General features: G+C 36.1%; 1 protein-coding gene across 5 annotated transcripts in view; it reads right to left on the bottom strand.

The window, feature by feature from the left end:
• Positions 1–25,723, bottom strand: part of Itprid1 (ITPR interacting domain containing 1) — a 168,136-nt gene that overhangs the window by 119,643 nt on the left and 22,770 nt on the right. For 3 of the 5 annotated variants that reach the window (XM_087204511.1, XM_087204512.1, XM_004856460.4), the window contains exons 2-4: positions 1,812–2,133; positions 520–568; positions 181–224 (exon numbers count right to left, since the gene is read on the bottom strand). In XM_087204511.1, the coding sequence (XP_087060637.1) occupies positions 181–224; positions 520–568; positions 1,812–1,974 (256 nt within the window). In that variant the 5' untranslated portion in view covers positions 1,975–2,133. The remainder of the gene's footprint in view (positions 1–180; positions 225–519; positions 569–1,811; positions 2,134–25,723) is intronic. The other 2 variants (XM_087204514.1, XM_087204513.1) reach the window with 2 other exon arrangements.

The following is a 25,723-nucleotide window of genomic DNA, read 5'->3' as shown; positions in this document are numbered from 1 at the left end:
TGATGTGCCTATCTTTTCAGAGCCTCAATCTTATAAATCAGATGAGAGGATTGAGGTCTGATCTACTGCTAGGAGCCTCTGACATTTCTCATTTTAGGAAGATGCATTTGCACATTTTCTACACATACATTTTCTCTCAGGTCTAGGAAGCATATCTGCTTCTGGGTTCTTTTCTCTTACCAGTATGGTTGATGACTTGCTGAAAGTTTTCATTTACAGAGACACTATAAAAGAAAAGAAAAGGGAGTCAAACCACGGGTTTAAATAAATTATACTAAATTAGTTTTAAATTAAACTGATGAGTGCAGGTGCAGAGTTAGTTTATTAAGAGAGCACTTTTGGAAACCAGTGAATAGCTAGGCATTAAAGTAACATTGTACTTTGTACTTTAAAGTTCATGTACAGCTTTAAGTACACAATTAATATTGAAATCCCTATATATCCCGCCTCCATCAGTAGGATACATTGTTTTCCTAGACTGTTATAAGAGAAATGTATAAAGCACAGAGAAATACTTACAAAAATCCAGAGTCCAGCCACTGCTGGATACTTTCCTGCTTGGAATCTTCTATAGATGAGAAAGAAACAGACCAGTCAAAGCACAACCTTCAAATAACTTCACCATCATTCATCCACCACTCAATAGCTCTATGTGCTACATATTTAGTCATTTTTCTGTAAACATATTCATTTTTTTCCTTAAAGGCCCAGCCTCCTGTTTTCTATAATCAGACATTCCTCAGGATGTAGTATAAAGTTGCCAAAGGATTGTAACCCAAAAAAAGAAAGGAAGAGAGAGAGAGAGAGAGAGAGAGAGAGAGAGAGAGAGAGAGAGAGAGAGAGAGAGAATGTTAAATAGGAGAGAAATCAGTGCAGAGCAAGATTTTTAAATTACCTGGTGTTCATACAAGGGTGAAAAAGCATTTGAGACTTTTGTCTTTCTCTTGTTGGGTGTAAATCACCTCAGAGCCTCTCCTTATTGAATCAGGACATTTACCTAAGGCAGCCAGCCAATGATGTATATTTGCAAGGATTCTCTGCCAGGTTAGAAACCAAATTTGCATTCATTCCAGGGACAAATTGCACTAGAGTCCCTGGATTGCCAAAGGCACCCTGTGTTAAAAAGGCACTAGTCTTTTAAGGTAGATCTCTAGCACTGGCTCACCAAATAGGCAATAGGCAAAACGGGAGGATGTAAAGGCAGCATTTCCTATGAAATATTTGTTTACATTCAGGTTAGCTACTGTCTGGCCTTGGCTGATAATCTATGACTTAAACCTACCAAGCAGTGGGGTACCTGCATTATCTGCTCATAAGGTATCAGGTGAACCAAGGATGCCAGTGGGCCTGGGAGGTGCAGATTGTTTTTTTCAATCAAGATATTATGAAAGGGTAAAATGAATTGGATGAGGGGCAAAGGAGAAAAACATCCTTGTAGGTATTTTCTTACTCATTACTCTTTAGATTATTAACCTTATTATCAATGCTACATGCAAGATCCCAAGACTCTTCAAAAACATGATATCCTGAAAGAAGTTTTGTGTTCCAGAGAACGAGTCCTTATGGCTTCCAAGTCTTGGGGACTTAAGATGAGGGGGTGTTGGAATGGAAAGGAAGCAGAATTCATTCCTTAGTCGCTCTACTTCTGTTGAGAAGTTCTGGGGTCTGTGCAAATCCGAAGTGTCTATTCATAGAACTTTCTTCGAAGCAAAATCCAAGTTCCAAATTCATCTGCCCCCTAGCTGAAAGCCTCATATTCCTCATCACTCACAAATTTAACTTTTTCAAATACTCCCGAGGGCCCTTCTCACCCAGCAGGGGGATGGTGGCAGTCTGGCTTTCCTCCTTGGGGTCAGCATATAGCTGTTCATCCAGAGGAGCCCATGCCTTCTTGGTGTACCTCAGGATGTTTCTCTTGATCTTCTCCCGGCCTTCTCGAGGGTTGTCAGATCCTTGCAACTTCTCCGCCATCATTAGGGAGTAATTCTGCAAACCAACTCAGGTCGCATATACAAGCAAATCACACACAATGAGCTCAGCTCTCAGGCTTGGCTCAGTGAGAGGGAGACCAGTATGCTTAGGGTCAAATGAGTGAATCTACCTTCACGTCTTGAGTCCAGCTCGCCTGGTGGTCTGTAATGTGGACAGAAAGCAAAGAAATTGGACTTGAGGACACAGTAAACATCCCTCAGAGTTATCCAACAGTTACATCTCTAAAAATGTTTTTATAAAGGGAGGGTGTGGACTTGTCTGGGTCTCACCTCTGCAACTTCTTAAGTGACTGTGTGTAAACTGCACAAACTCTGTGCAACCCCTTAGTTTTAAGTTGAGAATGAATTACACTGAATGGTAATAAGCATTAGCTGCAGTGGAGCATTTATTATGTGGTACACTTTTTTAAATTTTTATTTTTGTTTGCACATATTTTCAGTGCATATTGATTAAACTCTTGTGGGGAGTTGGTACATGTACATAACATACCTTAATTCTTTTTTCATCTCTTCTCCTTCCCTCTATATCTTGGTTCCCTTCCCTTTTGGAAAACATCAATCTCCCTATTTCCTATTATCTATCTTTTATTTTGCTCTTAAATTATTTATGCTTTGGGTTTCTCGCTTAAAAGAAACCAGGGAATATTTAAGCTTGCGTGACCTCACTTAACATTATAGTCTCAAGGTGCAACATTTCCCTACAAATGACTTAGATTTATCCTTCTTTATGGTAAGTAGTACTTCATTATGCACAAATGCCATATTTTCTTTATCCATGCATCTGATGATGAATATATGGGCTGTTTCCAAGATTTGGCTATTATGAGTTATACTCCTATGAACATGGGTATGTATGTATCACTGTAATGTAGATATCATCAATAAATCACATAACAATAAATGGTAGCTAGGCTACAGGGAAAAAAGGAACCCTTCCACATGTTGGTGGGAATGCAAACTAGTACAACCACTATGGAAATCAATATGGAGATCCCTCAAACAACTAAAAATAGAAATTACATTTGACAGAACTATTCCTCTTGTAGGTATCTTCCCAAAGAATTAAAGACATCATATTATAGTGATAAAAGTGGTACATTCTATGGTGGGTTCTGAATAACTGTTATATAATTTAATTTTCAATGAAAGGAGTAAAAAAATTGTCAGAATTTGTAGTAAGTTGAGAAGCTAAGAAATTAGATTGCATGCCCAAAGCCATGCAGCCATCTGTGATTCAAATGTGGGCAGTGGACTTCAAGAATGCTCCCATATCTACCCAATAAGGTGGTAGGGACCATTAGAATACTAGTGAATATGTTATCTACCAAGCACAAGTAATATGACTGTACACATTAACTGATTTGACCTTTATTGACCTCCTTATGAAAATCCTAGAGTAAGAACAGAAGACAGGAACTTAGACCAGCTGTGTAAACTATTGCCTCTCCCTAGAATATCAGCACCTTGTGAACATGGGCTGTCCTCTTACTCATTTATGTGCTTCTTATATTTGATTGATTTTTTTTGCACATACTAGGTGTTAAATTAACATATAGAAAACAAAAGTAGCAAAGCTAGGGTTCAGACCCATACTTTCTGAGTGAATTCTTTCAATGGCATACATTTGAATTTGCTTAGATGGTCAAAGAGCCAAAGATCTACTCTAGCCACATTTCTAACAAGCTGACACATGTGTGTAATCACTGCTCACATGACACAGAAGCCATCATTTCTGAGCAGCATTTGAAAAAAGCAAGCCATTCTGATTTATGTTAAACAACTGAATAGACTGTATTCTCGTTCAAGTATAGATGAGCATTTTAGATGCAATTGGCAGTAATATGCTTTACATATTCAAATTCTATCTTCCAGTGTAAGTAAAAATGCTCAGTATTGCATTTGTAAATTACTATAAAATTAATCGTAGATATAATGAATTAGTTACACAATAAAAAAGCAAAAATTAAGAAATTTCAGGTGATTTAAAATTAGGGCAAAAAGTAGGTAGGCAATATCTATGTTAACAGTAACTATGTTAACCAGTTAATTTTACAAAGTTAATATTAGGAATATCCTCTGGTAGCAGATTATAAAATCATTATTTTTTAAATTAATTTTATTGGTACATTTTAGGTATACAATATAATGGCATTCATCATTGGGAATTTGCACCTTTACATAATCTCTCTTGGTTCTAATTTTTCCCCATTCTCCTGCACTCCCTTCAATCCCTCCATCCTTCCCTGTTTACAAAGAATTAGTTTCCATTTTTTCATTTTCTCGTATTAATTCAATTCCTTTCCACTACCCCTCCCTCTTCCCCTTCCCCTTTGCCTCTTTTCTTCCTATTTCACATTATCTATTATACCTTTTAGTCCTTATTTACACTTGCAGTTTCTTACACTAGAGAAACTATTCAGTATTTACACATGTGTGTACTATTTATTTCGCTTAAGAGCATCACCTCAATGTGCATAAATTTAGCTATAAATGTCTCTAAGTTCTCATTTTTATGACTGAGTAGTACTCCATTTTATTTTTTTAAAAACCCACATTTTCTTTATCCAGCCTCCAGTCGATAGGCATTTGGGCTGCTTCCAAGTTTTAGCTATTACAAATTGTGCTGCTATGAACATGGGTGCACATATATCACTGTGGTATGATTCTTTTAATTCTTTGGGGAAGTTACACAGCAGGGGAATAGCTGGGTCAAATGGGACTTCCAGTCTTAGTTCTTTGAGGTATCTCCATACTGATTTCCACAGTGGATGCACCAGTCGACACTCCCACCAGCAGTGGAGCAGGGTTCCTCTTTCCCCACAGCCCCACCAACATTTCTTATTGGTTGATTTCATGATAGCAGCCATTCTTTCTGGGGTGAGCTGGAATCTCAGCCTTGTTTTCATTTGCATCTCTCACATGATCAGTGGTATTGAACATTTTTCCTATGTTCATTTGCTATTTCTACTTCTTTGTGTGAGAAACGTCTGTTCATTTCAGATGCCCAGTTTTGGATTGGGTCTTTAATTTTGGGAGGTTTGATTTTTGTTTTAAGTTCTTTATATATTCTAGGTAGTAGACCTTTGTCTGAGGGAGGGGCAGGTGAAAATTGTTTCCCACATTGTGGGTTGTCTCTTCACACTGCTGGTGGTTTCTCTTGCTGTGCAGAAGCTTTTTAGTAAGAAGAGATCCCACTTGTTGATTGTTTGTGCTAGTTCACGGGCAAATGAGGTTTTGTTCATAAAATCTCTTCCTGCACCAATCTCTTCAAGAGTTCTACTAACCTCTCTTCTGGCCAGTTCAGCATTTCTGTTTTAATATTTAGAACTTTAATCCATTTCAATTTAATTTAGTGCATGGTGAGAGATATAGGTCTAGTTTTAATCTTTGGCAGGTTGAAACCCAGTTTTTCCAGCACCATTTATTAAAAAAGCTATCTTTTCTCCAGTGAGGGTGTTTGGCTCCTTTGTTGAAGATGAGGTGGCTGAGTGTGTCTGGAGTTGTTTCTGCATCTTCTAATCTGTTCCACTGGTCCTCAGGTCTGTTTCCTTCCCACTACCATGCTGTTTTTATCATAGTAGCTTTGTAGTACATTTTCAAGTTGGGGATTGTGATACCCCCTTCCATGTCTATGTTGGCTAGAATTGCTTTTGCTATTCTAGGTCTCTTCTTGTTCCAAATGAATTTTTGGATCGTTTTCTCAAAGTTCGTGAAGTATGCTGCTGGGATGTCAATTGGGGTTGCATTGAATCTATATAGCAGTTTTGTAAGTATGGCCATTTTCACAATGTTGATTCTTCCCAGCCAGGAGCAAGGGATGTCTTTCCATTTTCTGATATCATCTTCAATCTCTCTTTTCAGAGTGCTATAGTTTTCAGAGAGGAGGTTTTTGATTTCTTTTGTTAGGTTGATTCCTAGATATTTCAGTTTCTTGGATGCCATTGTGAAAGGAATCGTTTGCCCTATTTCTCTCTCAGTGAGTCTGCTGTTTGGGTAGATGAAAGCTATTGATTTTTGTGTTGACATTGTATCCAGCTATTTTACCGAATTTGGTTATTAAGTCTAGAAGACGTTTGGTGGAGTTCTTGGGGTCTTCTATATAGAGTATCATGTCATCTGCAAATAATGACAATTTGACTTCTTCATTACCTATCTTTATTCCTTTTATTTCTTTCTCTTGTCTAATTGCAATGGTTAATATTTTCAAAACTATATTGAACTGGAGTGATGATAGTGGACATGCTTGTCTTCTTCCTGATATTAGTGTGAAGGATTTCAAGTTTTGAGCATTTAGTATGATATTGGCTGTTGGATTTTCATAGATGGCTTTTATCAGATTGAGGTAGAGACCATCTGTTCCAATTTTTTGTAGAATTTTTATCATAAATACATGTTGGATTTTGTCAAATGATTTACTGCATCTATTGAGATGAGCATATGGTTTTTGTTCTTGGCTCTACTGATATAGTGTATTACATTGATTGATTTGCCTATGTTGAACCATCCCTGCATCCCTCGGATGAATCCCTCTTGGTCAGGGTGTATGATCTTCTTGATGATATTCTGCATTCTATTTGCCAGTATCTTATCAAGGATTTTTGCATCTATATTCATTAGTGAGATTGGCCTATTGTTCTCTTTTTCGGTTGGGTCTTTCTCTGCTTTGGGGATCAAGGTGATGCTTGTTTCCAGGAATGAATTAGGAAGTATTGCTTCCTTTTCAATATCATTGAAGAGTTTAAACAGTAGTGGCAACAGTTCTTCTCTAAATATCTTGTAGAATTCAGCAGTGAAGCCATCAGGACCCGGGCTTTTCTTAGTTGATAAGTTTTTAATTGCATTTTCAATTTCATTGGTTGATATTGCATTGTTTAGAAGTTTTAGATCTTCTTCATTCAACTCTAGTAATTCATACATGTCTAGGAATCTGTCCATTTCTTCTGTTTTCCATCTTATTGGCACATAGGTTCTCAAACCAGGTATTGATGATCCTCTGGATTTCTGCTGAGTCCACTGTAATTTCATCATTTTCTTTTCTAATTGCATGGATTTGGCCCTTTTCTTTCCTTTTTCTGATAAGGCTGGCTAAGGGTCTATCAATTTTGTTGATTCTTTTGAAGAATCAACTCTTGGCTTCATTGATTTTTTTGTATTGTTCGCTTAGTCTCCATTGCATTGATTTCTCCTCTGATCTTTATAATTTCCTCCCTTGTATGAGTTTTGGGGTTGTCCTGCTCTTCTTTTTCTAGAAGCTTGAGGTTCAGCATCAGATTGTTTAATTGACTTCACTCTGTTTTCCTAATATGTGTATTTACTGCTATGAATTTCCCTCATAAGACTGCTTTCATTGTCTCCCATAGATTCTGATATGTTGTATTGTCATTGTCATTTAATTGAAGGAACAGTCTGATTTCTTCTTTAATTTCCTCTATGACCCATTGGTTATTCAGAAGTGTGTTGTTCAATTTCCATGTGTTTATGAAATTTTTTCAGTTTCTTTTGCTATGGATCTCCAATTTCATTGGACTATGGTCTAATAATATACAGGGGATAACTTTAATTCCTTTGCACTTAATTATACATGTTCTATGAGTGATGTGGTTCATTTTAGAGAACAAGCCATGTGCAGCTGAAAAGAATGTGTATTCTGATTTTGTGGGGTGGAACATTCTGTAAACATCTGTTAAGTTCATTTGTTCAAGAGTTTGATGGAGTTCTAGTATTTTGTTGCTTATTTTTTGTCTAAGATCTATCTATTTGTGTCAGTGGATTATTGAGGTCCCCCACTACTATTGTATTAGTGCTTATTTGATTTTTCATGTCCATTAGTATTTGTTTTATATAGTTGGGTGCACTAGTGTTTGGTGCATGTATGTTTAGGATTGTCATTTCTTCCTCTTGGATTGTTTCCTTTACAATGATGTAGTGTCCTTCTTTGTCTCTCTTAATCAGTGTTGTTTGAAATCCACTTGAACTGCAAAGAGGATAGCTACTCCTGCTTTTTTGGGCATTCCTGTCGCATGGAGTATTGTTTTCCACCCTTTAACTTTCAGTCTATGAGTTTCTTTTTGAATCAAGCGTGTTTCTTGTATGCAGTATATTGTTGGATCTTACTTCTTGACCCATTCTGCCAGTGTATTTCTTTTGATTGGTGAATTGAGACCATTAACATTGATGGGTCTAACTGATACATATTGACTTATCATTGTAGTGACTTTTTCTTTTTGTTGGATTCTCCCCCTTTGCATTGAATTAGTTATTGTGTGTGATGGATTCATTCTGCTGGGCTTCCTGGGGTTGTGATCCTCATTGTCTTTTCCTAGGATATTGTCTAAAATATTTTGGAGTGGTGGTTTGGTATTCATGAAGTTCCTAAGCTGTTTTTTGTCCTAAAAGTATCTTATTTCTCCATCAATTTTGAAAGATAGTTTTACAAAAACTACATCAATCTGGGATGGAGGCTGTTTTCCTTTAGAGCTTGAAATATGTCACTCGAAGATTTTCTTACCTTGAGGCTTTATGTTGAGAAGTCTACTGTGATTTTTCTCAGCTTTCCTTTGTATGTAATTTGTTTCTTTTCTCTAACTGCTTGTAGAATTTTGTTCTTCTGTTGGGTTCCTGGAATTTTAACAATTATATGCCTATGTGTACATATTTTTTGATCAAGGCCAGTTGGAGTCCTATATGCCTCTCTTATCTGTATGTCGATTTCTTTTCCCCTGCTTGGAAAGTTTTCTACCATCACTTCTGTGAACAGTTGTTTTTGTGTCATCTGCACTCTCTCCTGTTTCTTCATTGACTCCAATCAGTCTTTTGTTATTTTTCTTTGCATCATCTAGCAGCTGCTGGATTGATTTCTCATGGTCCTTTACTATTTTAAAGCAATTTTTCTTTTCCTGGTCACTAATTGCAATCTTATCTTCTATATCTGAAATTCTGTCCTCACATTGGCTTATTCTGCTGTGTAAACTTTCAATGGAGTTTTTAATCTCCTGGAAATCTGTTTGCATATGTTTTATGGATTCCATTTGTTTCCTATGTTTGGATTCCATCATGTTCCTTAGCTCCTCTACTTTTTTTAATCTGTGTCCTCTCTAGATTTATTAATCATGTCTTGCAGTATGGACACAATCTCTGCTGTTATGTGAGAAATTATTTCTGATTTCATTTTTTCCAGATCCTCTTTGGTTGCCAGTTCAGGGAGTCCAGGTTGTTGAATCAGATTGTTCCATCTCATTTCCCTTTGGGGTTGCTTTAGGTGATCTGGAAGTCTGGTTTTGAGACTTTTTAAAGTGTCTTCTCATTTCAATGGGGGCAGGGGGATGTGTGGTGCTGCCACCCTCATGACTCACCTCCTCAGCGCTGGGGGTATGGTGGCCCAGAATGTTCACCTCCTCTGAGCTGGGGGCAGCTCTGCTCCTCAGTGCTTGGGCCAATGGCACAGCAGCCCAGAAGGTTCACCAAATTACAAAATTATAAAAATGTTGATGATGACATAAGACAAAACTAATATAGATTATATTATACTTATAATCTTTATAGATTTATTTGATATATTAGGATTTATACAAGGGACAAGATAACCTTTAGGAATTGCTCTAAAATTTTAGCTATTTAATTTTGCATAGGTTTTGGATGTTTGAAGCAAAAAGTATTCTTGGCAGCACCTTCTATCCTGCGAGTATGAATGAGATAGCATCATCTTTCCAGGGGACAACCTCAGAAGAAAGAAACTCCAAAACTAGGCTCAAAACATCACAAGATATCAGACACAATAAAGGGTCAAAGAGTTTGAAAAAATGAATAATGTATTGCAGAAAGATAAGATTTCCAAATAACCTCAATCCTTCCGGAACTTCAGCTGAAAGCATGTTTCTATTTCCTATAGGTGATTTTTGCATTGTCAGGAGAATAGCAGCTAACAATCAGCTGACAGTGCTTTAATGCTGTTTCAGTACCATACCATCAAATTTTAATCCATTTAATGCTTTCTTATGTGTAACAGTAAAAATTGTTAAACTCTGAGATGAAAGTGCTAATTTATTTGTGTGCCCCAAACTTCCACTCTATAATGGCAAGTTTGACCTCAGCTGGCTGCTTTACACAGCCAGTGAGAATGTGCTCTCTGTCAGCTCAGTTGTTCTTGGCTACAGAGCAGGAAAAACCTGCCAAAGTAAGTGGGAACTCTCGCTAAAGGCAAGGGTCAGGGACTGGTTTGTAAAGAAAAACTCTTTTGTTCCCCCTGTTTTAGTGGATGCCTTACCAGGTTATAAACAGATCTGCTTCTGGAAATGGATTCTCTGATGCCTGAATGACCTTTCTTTGGCATCCAGTCACATGACCACCCAAGCAGCTCTTTGGAAGCAGATACAGATGATGACCAGAGGAGACAGGGAAGAAATTATGCATGTGATCTCTGTTGACTCCTCTCCTTAACCCCTTTGTCTCCAGAACCATTTGGTCCTCTCTCCAGTTCTTGCCAGCTTTGACCCAAAGTGGAATCTTCATTGTGAATCATATTATTCCTGTACCTAAGTGACCTAGTACCTTCCCTGTTCAGATCATTCTACTCTGATTGCATACATAGATAGGTATATCTGCTAATGTGGGAAATTGTTTATTATCACGTTTAATTTTTTAAAAGATGCAAAACTCTATTGCACCAAGAACTCCATTTTTAAAGCAAAACAAAACAAAAAAAATAATAAAAATGTTATCGAGTTTCCAAAATTTTTAAAGTAGTTAAAATGCAAAAACAAAGGCTTTGTCAAATTAATTCTACTTCAAGTTTTATTTAATCTGAGCAATTTCTACCATACCTGCTCCTTCTCCCTGTGAAACCTTCAGCCCACAGTGAAATCATACAACTTGACACTTAAAGTAGTGACAATTATTATATTCTTGTTGTCTGGAGCTATTTGATTCTTTGCAACTCTGTGTAAACAGGTTGTCTTGCTAAATAAGTCATTCATACTGGGAGAGTCCCTATTCTGCATTCTCTTTATGTTTTCCCCCATAGTTCCAGTGCCACCCTTGGGCCTGGCAAAACAGTCTGTAATTATTCACTGAGTGCTTGGTTACTTGGGAAAGGAACATCCAGTTAGTTTAGTGAACATTCTTGGTTTTTCTGTGACCAAAAGTGCAATTATTTTCACATCAGATAACTCTGGATTTCATCTCAGCTCTGTTGCTTTCTGACATCCGGTAGGAATTTTCGAACTGTTCTGATAATCTATTTCTTCATCTATTTCACAATAGGTATAAAATAAACTTTATAAGGTGGTTGGGAAAAATTTATGGAAAATGTATACAAAATAGTCAACACTCGTATTTTTTTCTGCTTTCTTTTTCTTTCTTTTCTATGTTGCTTCTTGTCTACTTTACTGCCAAGTAAAGTAGAAGAATCACCAATCAGCACAAGATTTTTTTCTATAGGAGATAGATTCGACACTCTTAGTGGATAATGTATGTTTATGCTTAGATGATTTATATTTGGATAACTGAGAGATATGTGGGGAGCATGAGATTGGAATATTTCTGTGACTATGAGGAAGCATTTAAGGGATGTCTGCATGGATCCATGTGGTTCACTAAGACCTGATCCATTCCTAGCTATGATGCCATTCATAGCAGTTTACAAAGGAAGACCCCAGTGCATGTGCTCTCAAAAAGGTGACTATTAATATGAACCTCAGTACTATTCATCTCTCCTCCACAAACTAAAAGGCTAGTCCTGAGAGGCTGACACTCTAAGAGAACTAAAGACCAAGGAGTAATTCCATCACGCTCTTGAGCCATGCTTCTATGGTGGTGGTTTCCTGTCTGGCCCAATCTCCCAACCTTCCTGGACTCTTCCCAATCTGTGTGCCCTCTGGAATCCATTTACTGTCATCTAACAATTCAACTTTTTCATGTTTTTCTTCTTCTTCCTTGAATATAATGCTTTCATCTTTCTCTGGCTGAAATCTGAGCAGCTTCTCTTTTGCTGCTTTCCCAAGCTGTGGCCTTTTTTCCCCGCCATGCAATCTGGATCGTGGTCTTGGAGATGTTATAAATTTATACCATATACATTCAGGACATTCACCCTCATTTTTGAAATTGTTAAATGGTATTCCTGTCATCTTTCCAGAAGATTTTTGTTATTGATGATTCAATTTCCATGGTCATATTTCATCGCTGTGAGAATCATCACTCTCTCAAATCCCATTTTCAAGCAACTGTTTACATCTTTATTGTATACTTAGACTTTACTTGGACATCACTTTGGCCCTCCTTATTCCTTCCCATTACCTTTCAATATGCTGCAATGTGGCCAATCTTAAAATAATTCTACATCCACCTTCTCAAATCCCCCTCCAACTTTATCTTAGTTTTTCATTCTTTTCATGAGAATTTCTAAATTCACATTTCAAATCTGGTCCAACCTCCGAACTTCAGACTGGAGTATTTCCACTTTCTTGACACTTCCTCTTGGGTATTTATGACCAAACTTAATATGTGCCACACTGAGTTGTTTATCATTTCCTTGATTCCCTCCTCAACCTACTTGCCCCTGGTCAAGTGTTCCCATTTCAGAAAGTGGCATCAACTTTTAAAACAATTGCTCTGTCCAAGAACCTGTGAGCCTTCTTTGATTCCTATATTCCATTCATATCTTATATTAATTAAGCCATGAAGAAAGAGCAGCAGTCTGCTATCTCAAATCAACCACCTTCACTGCTCCTAACCTTGTACGAACCAGAACTTGCAGTCTCAGTGGATCATAGGAAGGGGTTCTCTTCTACAGCATCATTCACATCATTTTCTCTGTAACCTTCTCAGATCAATATGCTGGTGGTCAACTCTCAGTTTTAAACACTGTAAAAATTTTAACATCGTGTGATGGAATTGAGCAATTCCTCTTAAAAGTAGCAATCTTTTAATTTGATTCTTGATATTACACTCTCCAAGATTTGCTCTTACCTCACTCAAACCTTTTTTTCTTAAGCTTGTTTGCTTGTTTCCCTATTTTAGCCTCTAAATTTTGTTGTTTTATATTTTGATCTTCAGCTCCCAACCATCCTATTGAAACACTCTCCCAGTGAGAATGGCTTTCTCATAATTGCATACTTGAGTGTGAATCATTAAAGTATTTTCATTTTGTTTTATGTCTATGATTACATTTCAATTTAACCACCTTAATATTTTCTTCAGGGCAGATATCTTTGCTCATATATCTTAAATCCATAGAAAAGGCATTCTGTATTTTTTCTTGAGTGACTAGCTATTTATTTAAATGAATATCAAAAAGCAATTGAGGAATATCAAAGAAAATCTGGTTATGAAATAGTTAAGAATGGTTTGGTATTTAGCAGTAAAATAACTGATTGAGCTATTATTGAGCTATTATCTATTTTCCAAGAACACTTCACAGCATCAAGGAGTAACATACTGTAGATCTGAATTAGAAAACTGATGAGATTACACACACACACACACACACACACACACAATATTCCTCCATTTTGAAGCAAAAATTTCTGAATAATCACTTCGTTCTTGTTTCTTAGGCCTTTTTGAAAAAACCCTATCTAAATAAATACTTTTCTTAACCTTCTTTTATGCCTCCCAACAGCTAACAAGCAGATGAAAGATCTTTATCACCAAGGAAACAAAAAAGTAATTTATTTTTAACTAAGGAACAAATAGTTATCAATTGGCTGCATGACACTGGGAATGTAGTTGTATGTTCTCTTGGAATGTAATTTCCTTTTGCATAATATGAGAGAATTGAATGACATGAGATCATTTCGTAAGTTCATTATTCTTTTTTTCAGCTTCCATATAGACTATTAATATTTTGCCAATGGAGTTTACATTTTAAAATATTATAAAGTTATCTTCATTGAAATTATAAAAATAGAAAGAATAAACCATTATTCCTTATTAGTAATAGGTTTGGAAGACTCAAAACCTTGAGCAACAAAGTCAAGCCAGGAATGCCCTTCTGCTCTCCCTTCCTGTCCAAGTATTGAAGTCCCGCAAACACTTGTAAAGATTTCCAAATGATTCAGTGAAGTAGAGGCAGACCCTGGCGAATAACGTGTTCTGTCAACACTCTGCTTGGAGGAACAAGCAGTCTGTGATGACTTGCTCTGTGGGTGGTTTCCTCCCACCATAAAATATGTGAAGGCTCACTCTTGCCATTTAGGAGCAAGCTGGATTTAAAGACAAGATAGTTGCACCCAAGTTGGAACCCAACATCAGTCTTCCTGAACTTGGAGTTTTCATCTTTTGCTGGTGAAAAACAAGCAAAAGATTATTAAGTGAGGGATTGTATATACACTTCCTGAAAACTTCAAATGATTTTAAGGCTGATAAATCTGGGCCAACTGATGCATTCACTGTGAGCCCTATTACATCTTCTTTGGCATTTTAAAGATATTTTTCTTTCTCAATGATTCCCTTTTTTTCTCACCATTTCTACTCTTGCCTTTCCAACATTTGCCTCACCTCATCTTGTCAAGGAGGAGTGAACAGGTTAGGAGAAGATCTGTGATCTAGCTCTCATCTCCTACTCCAAAGTTGGCGATCTAAGCTGTTACCTAAGATCTGTGATCTAAGCTACTTCATGGACACTATGTTCTGAATGCAGAGAACTCCCTGATCCCACTGGATGTATATCTCTCTATGAGCACTACCCTTATTTTTCCTGGATACTATTTCACTGAGCTCAAATAGAACTTAACTTCATAGGATCAAGTCTCCTCATCACCCTTCCACCTCCCCATCTTCTCCTGGTACTCACAGCAATCTTGAGTGATTTATTATGCTCCCCTGCTTCCACCTGCTAAAAGAACTCCTAGAAGAAAAGGATCATGGCTTACTTTTGTGTCCATGATTCTTAGTCCAGGTCATGAATAATAGTAGGTGATCAGCAATAACTGTTTTTTCTTTCTTTCTTTTGGTATCGGGGATTGAACCTGGGTCGTTGCGCTTGGGCAGCAGGTGGCAAAACCACTGAGCTAAATCTCCAGCCCTAGCAATAACTGTTTAATGAGTGAATGATATCTTCTGACATTGGCCTCTATTCTCAGTTGGTGGAAATTGTGACTTACTCATCTTTATGGTTGCCATCATGTTCAGCACAGTATGATGCACTAGAAGTTGTTTATAAAGTACACTATATAGTTAATGACATCTATCAATTTATTTGAGTCAAATACTTGAATGTCTTCCTTGTACAAGAAGACTTTGAAGAGCTTATAGTTGATTATGAGAAATGGTGTTTATTAGCCACAGTATGGGATGAAATATAACATGCATTTCAAGAGAAGTATAAAACAACTGCTCTTAAATATTAAAGGTGGAAACTATTCCTTTGGGAATACAAAATATGCTTCTTGGAAGAGGCAGTGCTGCTGCTGGCCCTTGAACATGGGGTAATGTATAGGCAAACTTTCCAGACAGGGAAATTAAAATGCATGAGAACAATTATAGGACACATTTCACCAAAAGTTGAGAAATGCTTTTGTGACAAGCATACTTTCTTTAATTTTAGCTTAATGAAATCACAATCTTATCACATATCACATATCTTATCTGACAGTTATTTCTCTTAAGGAAGTTTTTGGTTAGACTCTGTCACACACTCATTCCATGTTCCTTTCCTATTATCTTTAAAAGGAGACTGATCAACTAGGAATTCTCAACTTGATAAATAGCATCTACAAAAATCCTACAGCTAACATCATACTAAATGGTGAGAAACTAAAGCCATCCAACAAAGACCAGGAGCAAGGCAAAAAATGTTTCCTCTTACCATTCATTTTTAGTACTGTACTGGAAATAAGAGCCCAGAAATACACACAGATATGGTGATTTTGAGAAAGGAGCAAGGGTGATACAATGGAGAAAAGGTAGTATTTTCAACAAATCATGGTAGAAGAAAAATCAGACATCCACAAACAAAAATGAACATACATACAGACCTTACCCTATTTGCAAAAATTAACTGACAATAACAAACCTAAGTGTAAATGCAAAAATATAGAATTTTTAGAAAATAACAAAGAAGAAAATCTAGATGACCTAGATTTGATGATGAAATTTTAGATATGATGCCAAAGGTGCAATTCATGAAGGAAAGAAATGATAAGCTGGACTTCTTTAAAATTAAAAAATTCTCAAATCTCCAATGATGAATGTTATTATATTGTATATCTAAAATGTACCAATAAAATTAATTAAAAATTTCTGCTCTATGAAAAATACTGTTAAGAGAATGAAAATACACAGACTGGGAAAAGGTATTTCTAGAAAATATATCTGATGAAAGGCTGTTATATAAAATATCCAAAGAACTCTTAGAACTTAACAGACAGACAAAAAATGGTCCTGAGACTAAATGAAACCAGGTGTAGTGGTGCATGCCTGTAATCCAAGGACTCTCAGAGGCCAAAGCTGAAAATTGCAAGATTGAGTCTAGCCAGGGCAACTTAGCCACTTAGCCATTCCCTGTCTCCAAATAAACATAGAAAAAGGGTTCAGTAGGACCCACATGTATAAATACCGAATAGTTTCTCTGGTGTGAGAAACTGAAAGTGTAAATAAGGACTAAATGTATAATAGGTCATGTGAAATAGGAAGAAAAGGGGCAAAGGGGAAGGAAGTGGAAGGGCTAGGGGAAAGGATAGAAGGGAATGGGATTAATATGAGAAAATGGAAAAATAGGAACAAAATTTTTGTAAATAGGGAGGGCTGGAGGGGTTGAAGGGAGGGCTGGGCAAGGGTGAAAAACAAGAACCAAGAGAGACTATGTAAAGGTGCAAATTTCCAATGATGAATGTCATTATATTGTATACCTAAAATGTACCAATTATTAGAATGAATAATTGATAATGTAAAATAGGAATAAAAAGTCCAAAGGGGTAGGGGTAGTGGGAGTCACAGGGGAAAGGAAAGAAGGGAAAGGAAAAATGATGAGAAATGGAAAAAATGGAAATAAAGTCTTTGTAAATAGGGAAGGGTGGAGGGGGTGAAGGGAGGGCTAGGAATGGGGAAAAAATAAGAACCAAGATGCATCATGTAAAGGTACAAGTTCCCGATGAGAAATGTAAATGTGTTGTATACCTAAAATGTACCAATAAAAGAATTTAAGGAAAAAGAAAAGAAAAGAAAAAAGGTTCAGTGCAAAGGTTGTGGGTTCAACATTCAGTAGATGGCATTCGAGCATTTGAAAAGATACTCTGAAATACCATTACATAACTAGAATGCCCAAAATTCAGAACACTAATATTCAAAATGCTGAGAGCAAAGTTGTAGAGCAACAGAAATTCTCATTCACTGCGGTGTAAATGCAAAAAAGTAAAGCCACTTTGGAAGACAGTTTAGTGGTTTCTTATAAAAACTAAACATAATTTTACCATATGATCCAGCAGTTGTATTCCTTGTTATTTATCCAGAAGAATTAAAAACTTATGTTTATACAAAAACTTTGGACATGGATATTTATAGCAGCATTACTCATAATTGTCAAAATTCCAAAAGTGAATGGATAAATAGTGGTTCATCCAAACAATACAATATTTTTTCAGCACTAAAAAGATATGGGCTATCAAGCCATGAACAGACATAGAGTTACCTTAAATGCATATTATGAAGTGAAATAAATCAGCCTGAGAAAGATACATAGTACCTATTTACAACCACCATGACATTCTGGAAAAGGCAAAACTATGAGGACAGCAAAAAGATCAGTAGTTACCAGGGGTGAGGAGAGGGAAAGATATGAATAAGGATTGCCCTGACGATTTTCATAGTGAAATTACTCTGCAGGATTACTCTAATGGCTAATATGTGGCATTAGGGATTTGTACAACACCAAAAGTGAAGTCTAATGTGAACTATGAACTTTGGGTGATAATGATGGGTCAATATTGGTTCATTTATTGTGAAATATGTACCACTGTAGTGGGGGAATGGGTTTTACAGGTGTAAGATTGAGAGGTGCTACTCTATACCTTCCACTAAATTTTATTGTGAACCTAAAGCTGTTTAAATATAATATAATGTAACATAATATATATCAAGCAATTCATTGTACGATTTATAGGTGGATGCACCTCAAGTTTTTAAAAATACATTGTTACAATAAAAATTACATAACATTTCAGTCCCATAGGAGACCATTATGATGACAAAGCTCTTAAACAAATAAATGAGAGAGGTACTCTGTCCAAGAAAACAAAGAGCTGATGGTGAGAAGAAATTAAGATTTAAGGGAGCTCCTTATTTAAATCCTCTTTTCTACTTGCTTTACTTATACAGGCAAATCCTACCAGGCTCTATCATCAGACATGTTGCCATCTTTTCTTTCCCACCCTGATCATAACCACAAAATCTCAGGGAATAGAGAGAAAGAGAGATATCCTATTCCCTAAATAATCATAAGAAACTACAGGGCTGGGGATTTAGCTCAGTGGTTCTGCCACCTGCCTCAGAAGCACAAGGACCTGAGTTCGATCCCTGGTACAGAAAAAAAAAAAAAAAAGAGTAAAGAAACTACAATGATATTGCAACTTTTTAACCTCATTTATTACATTGAGAACACCTAGCCTGTCCTAGATAAAATCTGCATTCACAGAAATAGCTTACTGATGTATTGTTGAAGAGATTCCTGCAATAAGACAAATAGATTTGGATAATTTGGGGTGATTTTCAACCATGAGATTCTGTTCTAAAAATCCCCATCATTCATTTCATGGAAACAATCTTCAGTGTAAGCTTGCTTCTTACTATCTCAGATTTATGTTTAGAAGCCAGCAACTTAGCTTCAGGATATATTTACGAGCAAAGCCATGGTATTAAGTTTTAGCTAAACCAATGTCTTCGCTTGAAATTCTTTTGCATGACCGATCATTTCATAAATATTCATCAACAGCTTCCTCCATCCAGCAACATATCTTCCCATTCCCGACATTCCTGACCACCCATGTTTTGCTCCTCAGTCTCTCACAGTAAATTCAAAGCAAATTGTCCTTACTTACAGGAGACTGTACAGGGCAAGAAGAATAAACTAGCAAAATAGATATGGACAAGAAACTCACTAAGGGCTTGGTAGATGGCTCAGAAACGTAAGCAAAGAAAAAAATTGGCAGCACTTTTATCGATATAGTTCTAGCTCTATTTGAAGTCTCAGAACAGATATGGTTACTAAACTAGGTAGGCTTTTCAGAGAAAGGTCTTCATGATTGGCTCGAGTTGTGGATCTGAGATATTTAGAATTTAGAGGGAATAGAGTATTATTTGGAAACAATGGGTAAAATCTGTTTTATAGGCACAAAATGTACACAAAGTTTAGATATCTTAGTCTCCCAAATCTTCAGGGTGACAACTTTTTTTGGGGGGGCAGGTTCTGGGGATCGAACTTGGGACCTTTTGCTTGGTGAGGCAGGTGACGGAACCACTGAGCTAAATCCCCCAGTGACAACTTTTATATTTTATAATTACTAAGAAGTTTTTAATACAGGACATTTTAAAATTCTTTAATCCTAGGGTAAGTATTTTATTCCTTGTTTTCTAAGTCCTTTATAATCATAAAAATTTTGATTCATATTAAATATTTTTCACTAAGTTGAATAAGATTTTTCTTATTAAATAAGATAGTTCTCCTTTATTCTGTTAATGTAGAAAATTACATTGACCAGTTTTCTGAGTGTTATGCCAATCTTGAAATCCTAAAATGAAATCAACTAGGTCATGAATTATGATTTTTATATATTCAATGAATTCATTTTGCTAATATTTTGCTAAGAGTTTTTAAAAATTCTTTGTTACTAAAGGAGATTAGCCAGTATTTTCTCTTTCTTATGTTTGTGTTATACTAGCAAGATATATTACTTTCATAAATTATTTGGAAAGATGTTCCTTCTTTCTCTACTCTGTACCTGAGTTTTAAGATTATTCCTTAAATATTTGGAAGTGTTTACTAATTAGAAGTCATCTGAGCCTGGATTTCCCTTTATCAGAGGTTTGTAATGATAGATTCAATTTCTTAGTTGTGATGATATTTAATTTTTCCATTAGTTTTGATCAGCTTTGGTAAGATGCATCTTTCTAAGAATTTGCTTATTAATCTAAACTTTCAAGAATATGACATAACATTCTTCATATTTTTTCTTATAGCAAGGATTATAATTCCTGAAATTTGAGGTTCTCATGATTTTTTTTAAGTATAAGAATATAAGATTCTTATAAGATTTTTTTAGGCATAAGAGTGATCTAAGTGAGTTTAGAAATTATTTAAGTAAATATTTTTAAAATTTAAGTCTTCCCATTAGAAAAATAAATGTGATTAATTAAATCTTTTAAAAGATAACATATCAATGACAGCAATAAACAATCAGATCACCATGGCAGAATGGAAAAAGATTAAACTGAGAAGAAAAAATAAAAAATAAGATTAAACAAGAAGTCTTTATGTCTGTAATGATAATAAATATAAATAAATTAAATTTACATATTAAATCATGGACAATCTCTGATGGGATTTTTTAAAAAAGTACAGGTGGTAGTATTTATAAAAGACAGATTTATAAAAAAAAATAGGAAGGCTGAAAATAAAGAAAAGTATGCCTACAGAGAAATACTTTCAAAATAGTTGTATCAATATTAATTTAAAACAAAAATTGAATTATAGGAAAATTATTGAAATGATGTAAGGATACAGTTTTGTATTACTTTACAAGAGATATATTCTGAAATGTCTTATTAGGTAATTTTGTCTTTATGTGAACATAAAAGAGTAAACTTACACTAAGACATTGGTAGGTAACATAATCTTAAGGGACTACTGATATATAAGTGATTCATTATTAACTGAAATGTCATTATGTAGTATATGACTATATCCATATTCAAAAACAGATAATTAACTTTTGCACCTATTACATAAATCTGAACACACAAAGAAAAAAAGATGAAAATAGAGCAGAAATTTGGGATTTAGAGAGATTACAATTTTCCCACAGTTTGAAAAAAGGGTGAATACAAATACCTTGTATTTAGTAAGTATATTATCTTGGAGAAATATATAAGTTATACACCTACTTTATTTTGTTTTTGTTTTTGTTTTAGTACCTGGGATCGAACTCGGGTCCTTGCGCTTGCGCAGCAGGTGGCGAAACCACTGAGCTAAATCCCCAGCCTTGTACACCTACTTTGTAATCAGAGGTGAGATATTAAATTGCTCCCCAATTATAAATCAGAAATCATGCACTAGTCCAAAATTAATCTAAAAACATAATGAAGATAAAATTTCAAATTCACGTTAAATGGATAATCCATTCAGCAAATTGTCTTGGGACAAGCAGATGCTCATTTGGGAAAAATGTATTTAAATCCCTACCTTACACTACTGACAAAATAAATTTCCAATAACATAATATGGTAACTTTCAAAACAAATGAACAAAAAAGGAAAAAGAATATGAGAAATATAGACAAGCACACAGTGGTACAGTGCCTTGGTTCACGGACTTAATTCCATCAATGATTCTCGGTATAATGGCCACCTTCATGTTCCTGTGAGGGAGGATGGCCATAGTCGTGTTAGTCACCCAGAGCAGAGTTTGTGAATAGAATTGAAATTTTGCCAAACACAACTATTCACAAGCTGAATTGTTCACAAACATAAGTGTTCATGAACTGAAGTATTGCTATATTTATAAAGTAGAAATTTGCTGTATTTATAAAGTAAAGAATTGCTGTATTTATAGAGTAGAAAGGCCTTTTTTTGTTGTTAAATTCCTTTAATGGTACATTTTAGGTATACAACACAATTACATTTCTCATTGGGAACTTGTACCTTTACATGATGCATCTTGGTTCTTATTTTTTCCCCATTCCTAGCCCTCACTTCACCCCCTCCACCCTTCCCTATTTACAAAGACCTTACTTCCATATTTTCCATTTCTCATCATTTTTCCTTTCCCTTCTTTCCTTTCCCCTGCCCCTCCCACTACCCCTACCCCTTTGGACCTTTTCTTCCTATTTTGCATTATCGATTATTCATTCTAATCATTGGTACATTTTAGATATACACTATAATGACATTCATCATTAGATATTTGCACCTTTACATAGTCTCTCTTGGTTCTTATTTTTCACCCTTGCCCAGCCCTCCCTTCAACCCCTCCATTCCACCCTATTTACAAAAATTTTGTTCCTATTTTTCCATTTTCTCATATTAATCCCATTCCCTTCTATCCTTTCCCCTAGCCCTTCCACTTCCTTCCCCTTTGCCCCTTTTCTTCCTATTTCATATTACCTATTATACATTTAGTCCTAATTTACACTTTTAGTTTCTCACACCAGAGAAACTATTCAGTATTTATACATGTGTGTCCTATTTATTTCACTTAAGAGTATCGCCTCAATGTGCATTCACTTAGCTATAAATGTCTCTAATTTCTCATTTTTTATGGCTGAGTAGTACTCTATTTTATTAAAAAACCCACATTTTCTTTATCGAGTCTCCAATTGATGGGTATTTGGGCTGTTTCCAAGTTTTAGCTATCACAATCTGTGCTGCTATGAACATGGGCATACATATATCACTGTGGTATGATTCTTTTAATTCTTTGGAGAAGATCCCCAGCAGTGCAAGAGTGGGGTCAAATGCGACTTCTAGTCCTAGTTCTTTGAGGTATCTCCATACTGATTTCCACAGTGGTTGCACCAGTCTACACTCTCACCAGCAGTGGAGCAGGGTTCCTCTTTCCCCACAGCCCCGCCAGCATTTGCTATTGGTTGATTTCATGATAGCAGCCATTCTTTCTGGAGTGAGGTGGAAGCTCAGCATTGTTTTCATTTGCATCTCTCAAATGACCAGCGATGTTGAACATTTTTTCATGTATTTATTTGCTGTTTCTACTTCTTTGTCTGAGAAATGTCTGTTCATTTCAGATGCCCATTTTTGGATTGGGTCGTTAAATTTGAGAGATCTGATCTTTTTAAGTTCTTTATAGATTTGAGATAGTAGACCTTTGTCTGAGGAAGAGCAGGTGAAGTTTTTTCCCACCTTGTGGGTTATCTCTTCACACTGCTGGTGGTTTCTCTTGCTGTGCAGAAGCTTTTTAATAAGAAGAGATCCCATTTGTTGATTGTTTGTGCTAGTTCATGGGCAACTGAGGCTTTGTTCATAAAATTGTTTCCTATGCCAATGTCTTCAAGAGTTCTACCTAACCTCTGTTCCAACTGGTTCAGAGTTTCTATTTTAATATTTAGATCTTTAATCCATTTTGATTTTAGTTTAGTGCATGGTGAGAGATATAGGTCTAGTTTTAATCTTTGGCAAGTTGAAGCCCAATTTTTCCAGCACCATTTATTAAAGAGGCTATCTTTCCTCCAGTGAGGATGTTTGGCTCCTTTATCGAAGATGAGGTGGCTGAGTGTGTCTGGCGTTGTTTCTGCATCTTCTAATCTGTTCCACTGGTCCTCAAGTCTGTTTCTTTGCCAGTACCATGCTGTTTTTATCACAGTAGCTTTGTAGTAGAGTTGCAGGTTGGGGATTTTGATACCCCTGGCCATGGCTCTGTTACCTAGAATTGCTTTTGCTATTCTGGGTCTCTTCTTGTTCCAAATGAATTTTTGGATTGTTTTCTCGAGGTCCATGAAGTATGCTGCTGGGATCTCAGTTGGAATTGCATTAAATCTATATAGCCATTTTGGAAGTATGGCCATTTTCACTATATTAATCCTTCCTACCCAGGAGCAGGTGATGTCTGTCCATTTTCTGATATCCTCTTCAATCTCTCTTTTCAGAGTGCCATAGTTTTCAGAGAAGAGGTCTTTGATTTCTTTCATTAGTATGATTCCTAGGTATTTCAGGTTTTTGGATGCTATTGTGAAAGGAATTATTTGCCCTATTTCTCTCTCAGTGAATCTGTCATTCATGTAGAGGAAAAGTATTGATTTTTGTGTGTTGACCTTGCAACAAGCTACTTGACTGAATTTGGTTATTAAGTCTAGAAGACTTTTGGTGGAGTTCTTGGGGTCTTCTATATAGAGTATCATGTCATCTGCAAATAATGACAATTTGACTTCTTCATTTCCTATCTTTATTCCTTTTATTTCTTTCTCTTGTCTAATTGCTGTGGCTAATGTTTCCATAACTATATTGAACAAGAGTGGTGATAGTGGACATCCTTGTCTTCTTCCTGATTTTAGTGTGAAGGATTTCAGTTTTTGACCATTTAGTATGCTATTGGCTGTTGGTTTTTCATAGATGGCTTCTATCAGTTTGAGGTAGAGACCATCTATTCCAATTTTTTGTAGGTTTTTTTTTTTTATCATAAATGGAGGTTGGATTTTGTCAAATGCTTTTTCTGTGTCTATGGAGATAATTATATGGTTTCTGTCCTTGGCTCTATTGATATAGTGTATTACATTGATTGATTTGCATATATTGAACCATCCCTGCATCCCTGGGATGAATCCCACTTGATCAGGGTGTGTGATCTTCTTGATGATTGAGAAAGGCCTTCTTAACCAAGATAAAAACTCAAAAATATTTAAAGCAAAAGATTAAATGTGGCTCTATCAAAATATAAAATCTTCTGAGTAAAAAGACATTATATATGAAAGGAAAAACAAATAAATTGGTTGTATAAAATATGAAAAGGAAAAAATAAACTATAAAGGGGGAGATGTGGTATAAATGGGTGAAACATAGATTTCAAAAGTAGCTGCCACCCATAATCTCTTTCTAGAGGTCTAAAATAATTGCCCACAAGAAAGATTAACAACAAAGTGAAAGCCAGAACATCTCAGAGCTTTGGGCCTGTTGGAGTCTGGGAAAAACAAAATCCCCAGAGAAACCCACTGGGAACTATTCCAACTAGGAAGAAGCAGCAGGTTGTGCCTGGGGGAGAAAACAGAGCTGGGTGAATGTCCTTAGGCTTGGCATGCAGAGCCTGCTGGAAATGTCCTGATGGTGCAGGCTGTCTAATCCCCAAGCTCTCCAGAGGTTTCTTTGAGTAAGAGGCAGCAGCTACCCATGGCCAGATAAAGAGGAGAAGAACTAAGAGAAACATACCTGAGGTGCAGATGAATGAAGCCTGCTTAACACTGAAGGCAGGACTAAAACAGCCCTATAAACACTCACATTCCAATTCCTGTTAATGAGAAAACTCTGATTCCACACTCTAGTCCCTTGGATCCAGTGATGAATTAAAACTAACTAAAAGTAACAGCAAATCTCAACACAACAAGCTGGCAGAGTAGGTTGACTCAATGTCCTGTAACTGTGTGAGTGTAGGAATTTCCTTTTAATCCTGGGGTGTTGTGGTGTGTGCCTGTAGTTCCAGCATATTGGGAGGCTGAGGCAGGGGGCTTGCAAATTCAAGCCAATTCTGGGCAACTTGGCTACTTAAGGTGACCCTGCATGAAACAAGACAAAATAAAACACAAAAAGCAAAAAGAAATTAAAGAGAAAAATTAAAGCCAAAGTGAGTAGAGAAAAGGAAATAATAAAATAAGCACCAAGATCAATGAAGTAGAAAACAGATAATAAAGAAAAATTGAAAGCTCAACTGTTAGCTATTCAAAGAATTTTTTAAAATTTTGGGAATAAAATCCCAAAAAGGTGGAGGCATCACAACAGATTCAACAGGCATTAAAATATGTACAGATAATATTTTTGAAAACTTTATGGGGCAGGGATTTAGTCCAGTGGGGCCGTGCCTGCCTTGC

Source organism: Heterocephalus glaber, unplaced genomic scaffold, assembly GCF_053883595.1.
Source record: "Heterocephalus glaber isolate CG9 unplaced genomic scaffold, H.glaber_assembly_v1.0 deba00000546, whole genome shotgun sequence".
Classification (NCBI taxonomy): domain Eukaryota; kingdom Metazoa; phylum Chordata; class Mammalia; order Rodentia; family Bathyergidae; genus Heterocephalus; species Heterocephalus glaber.
Note: the sequence above shows the minus strand (reverse complement) of the source record. Positions and strands in the feature narration are given on the sequence as shown.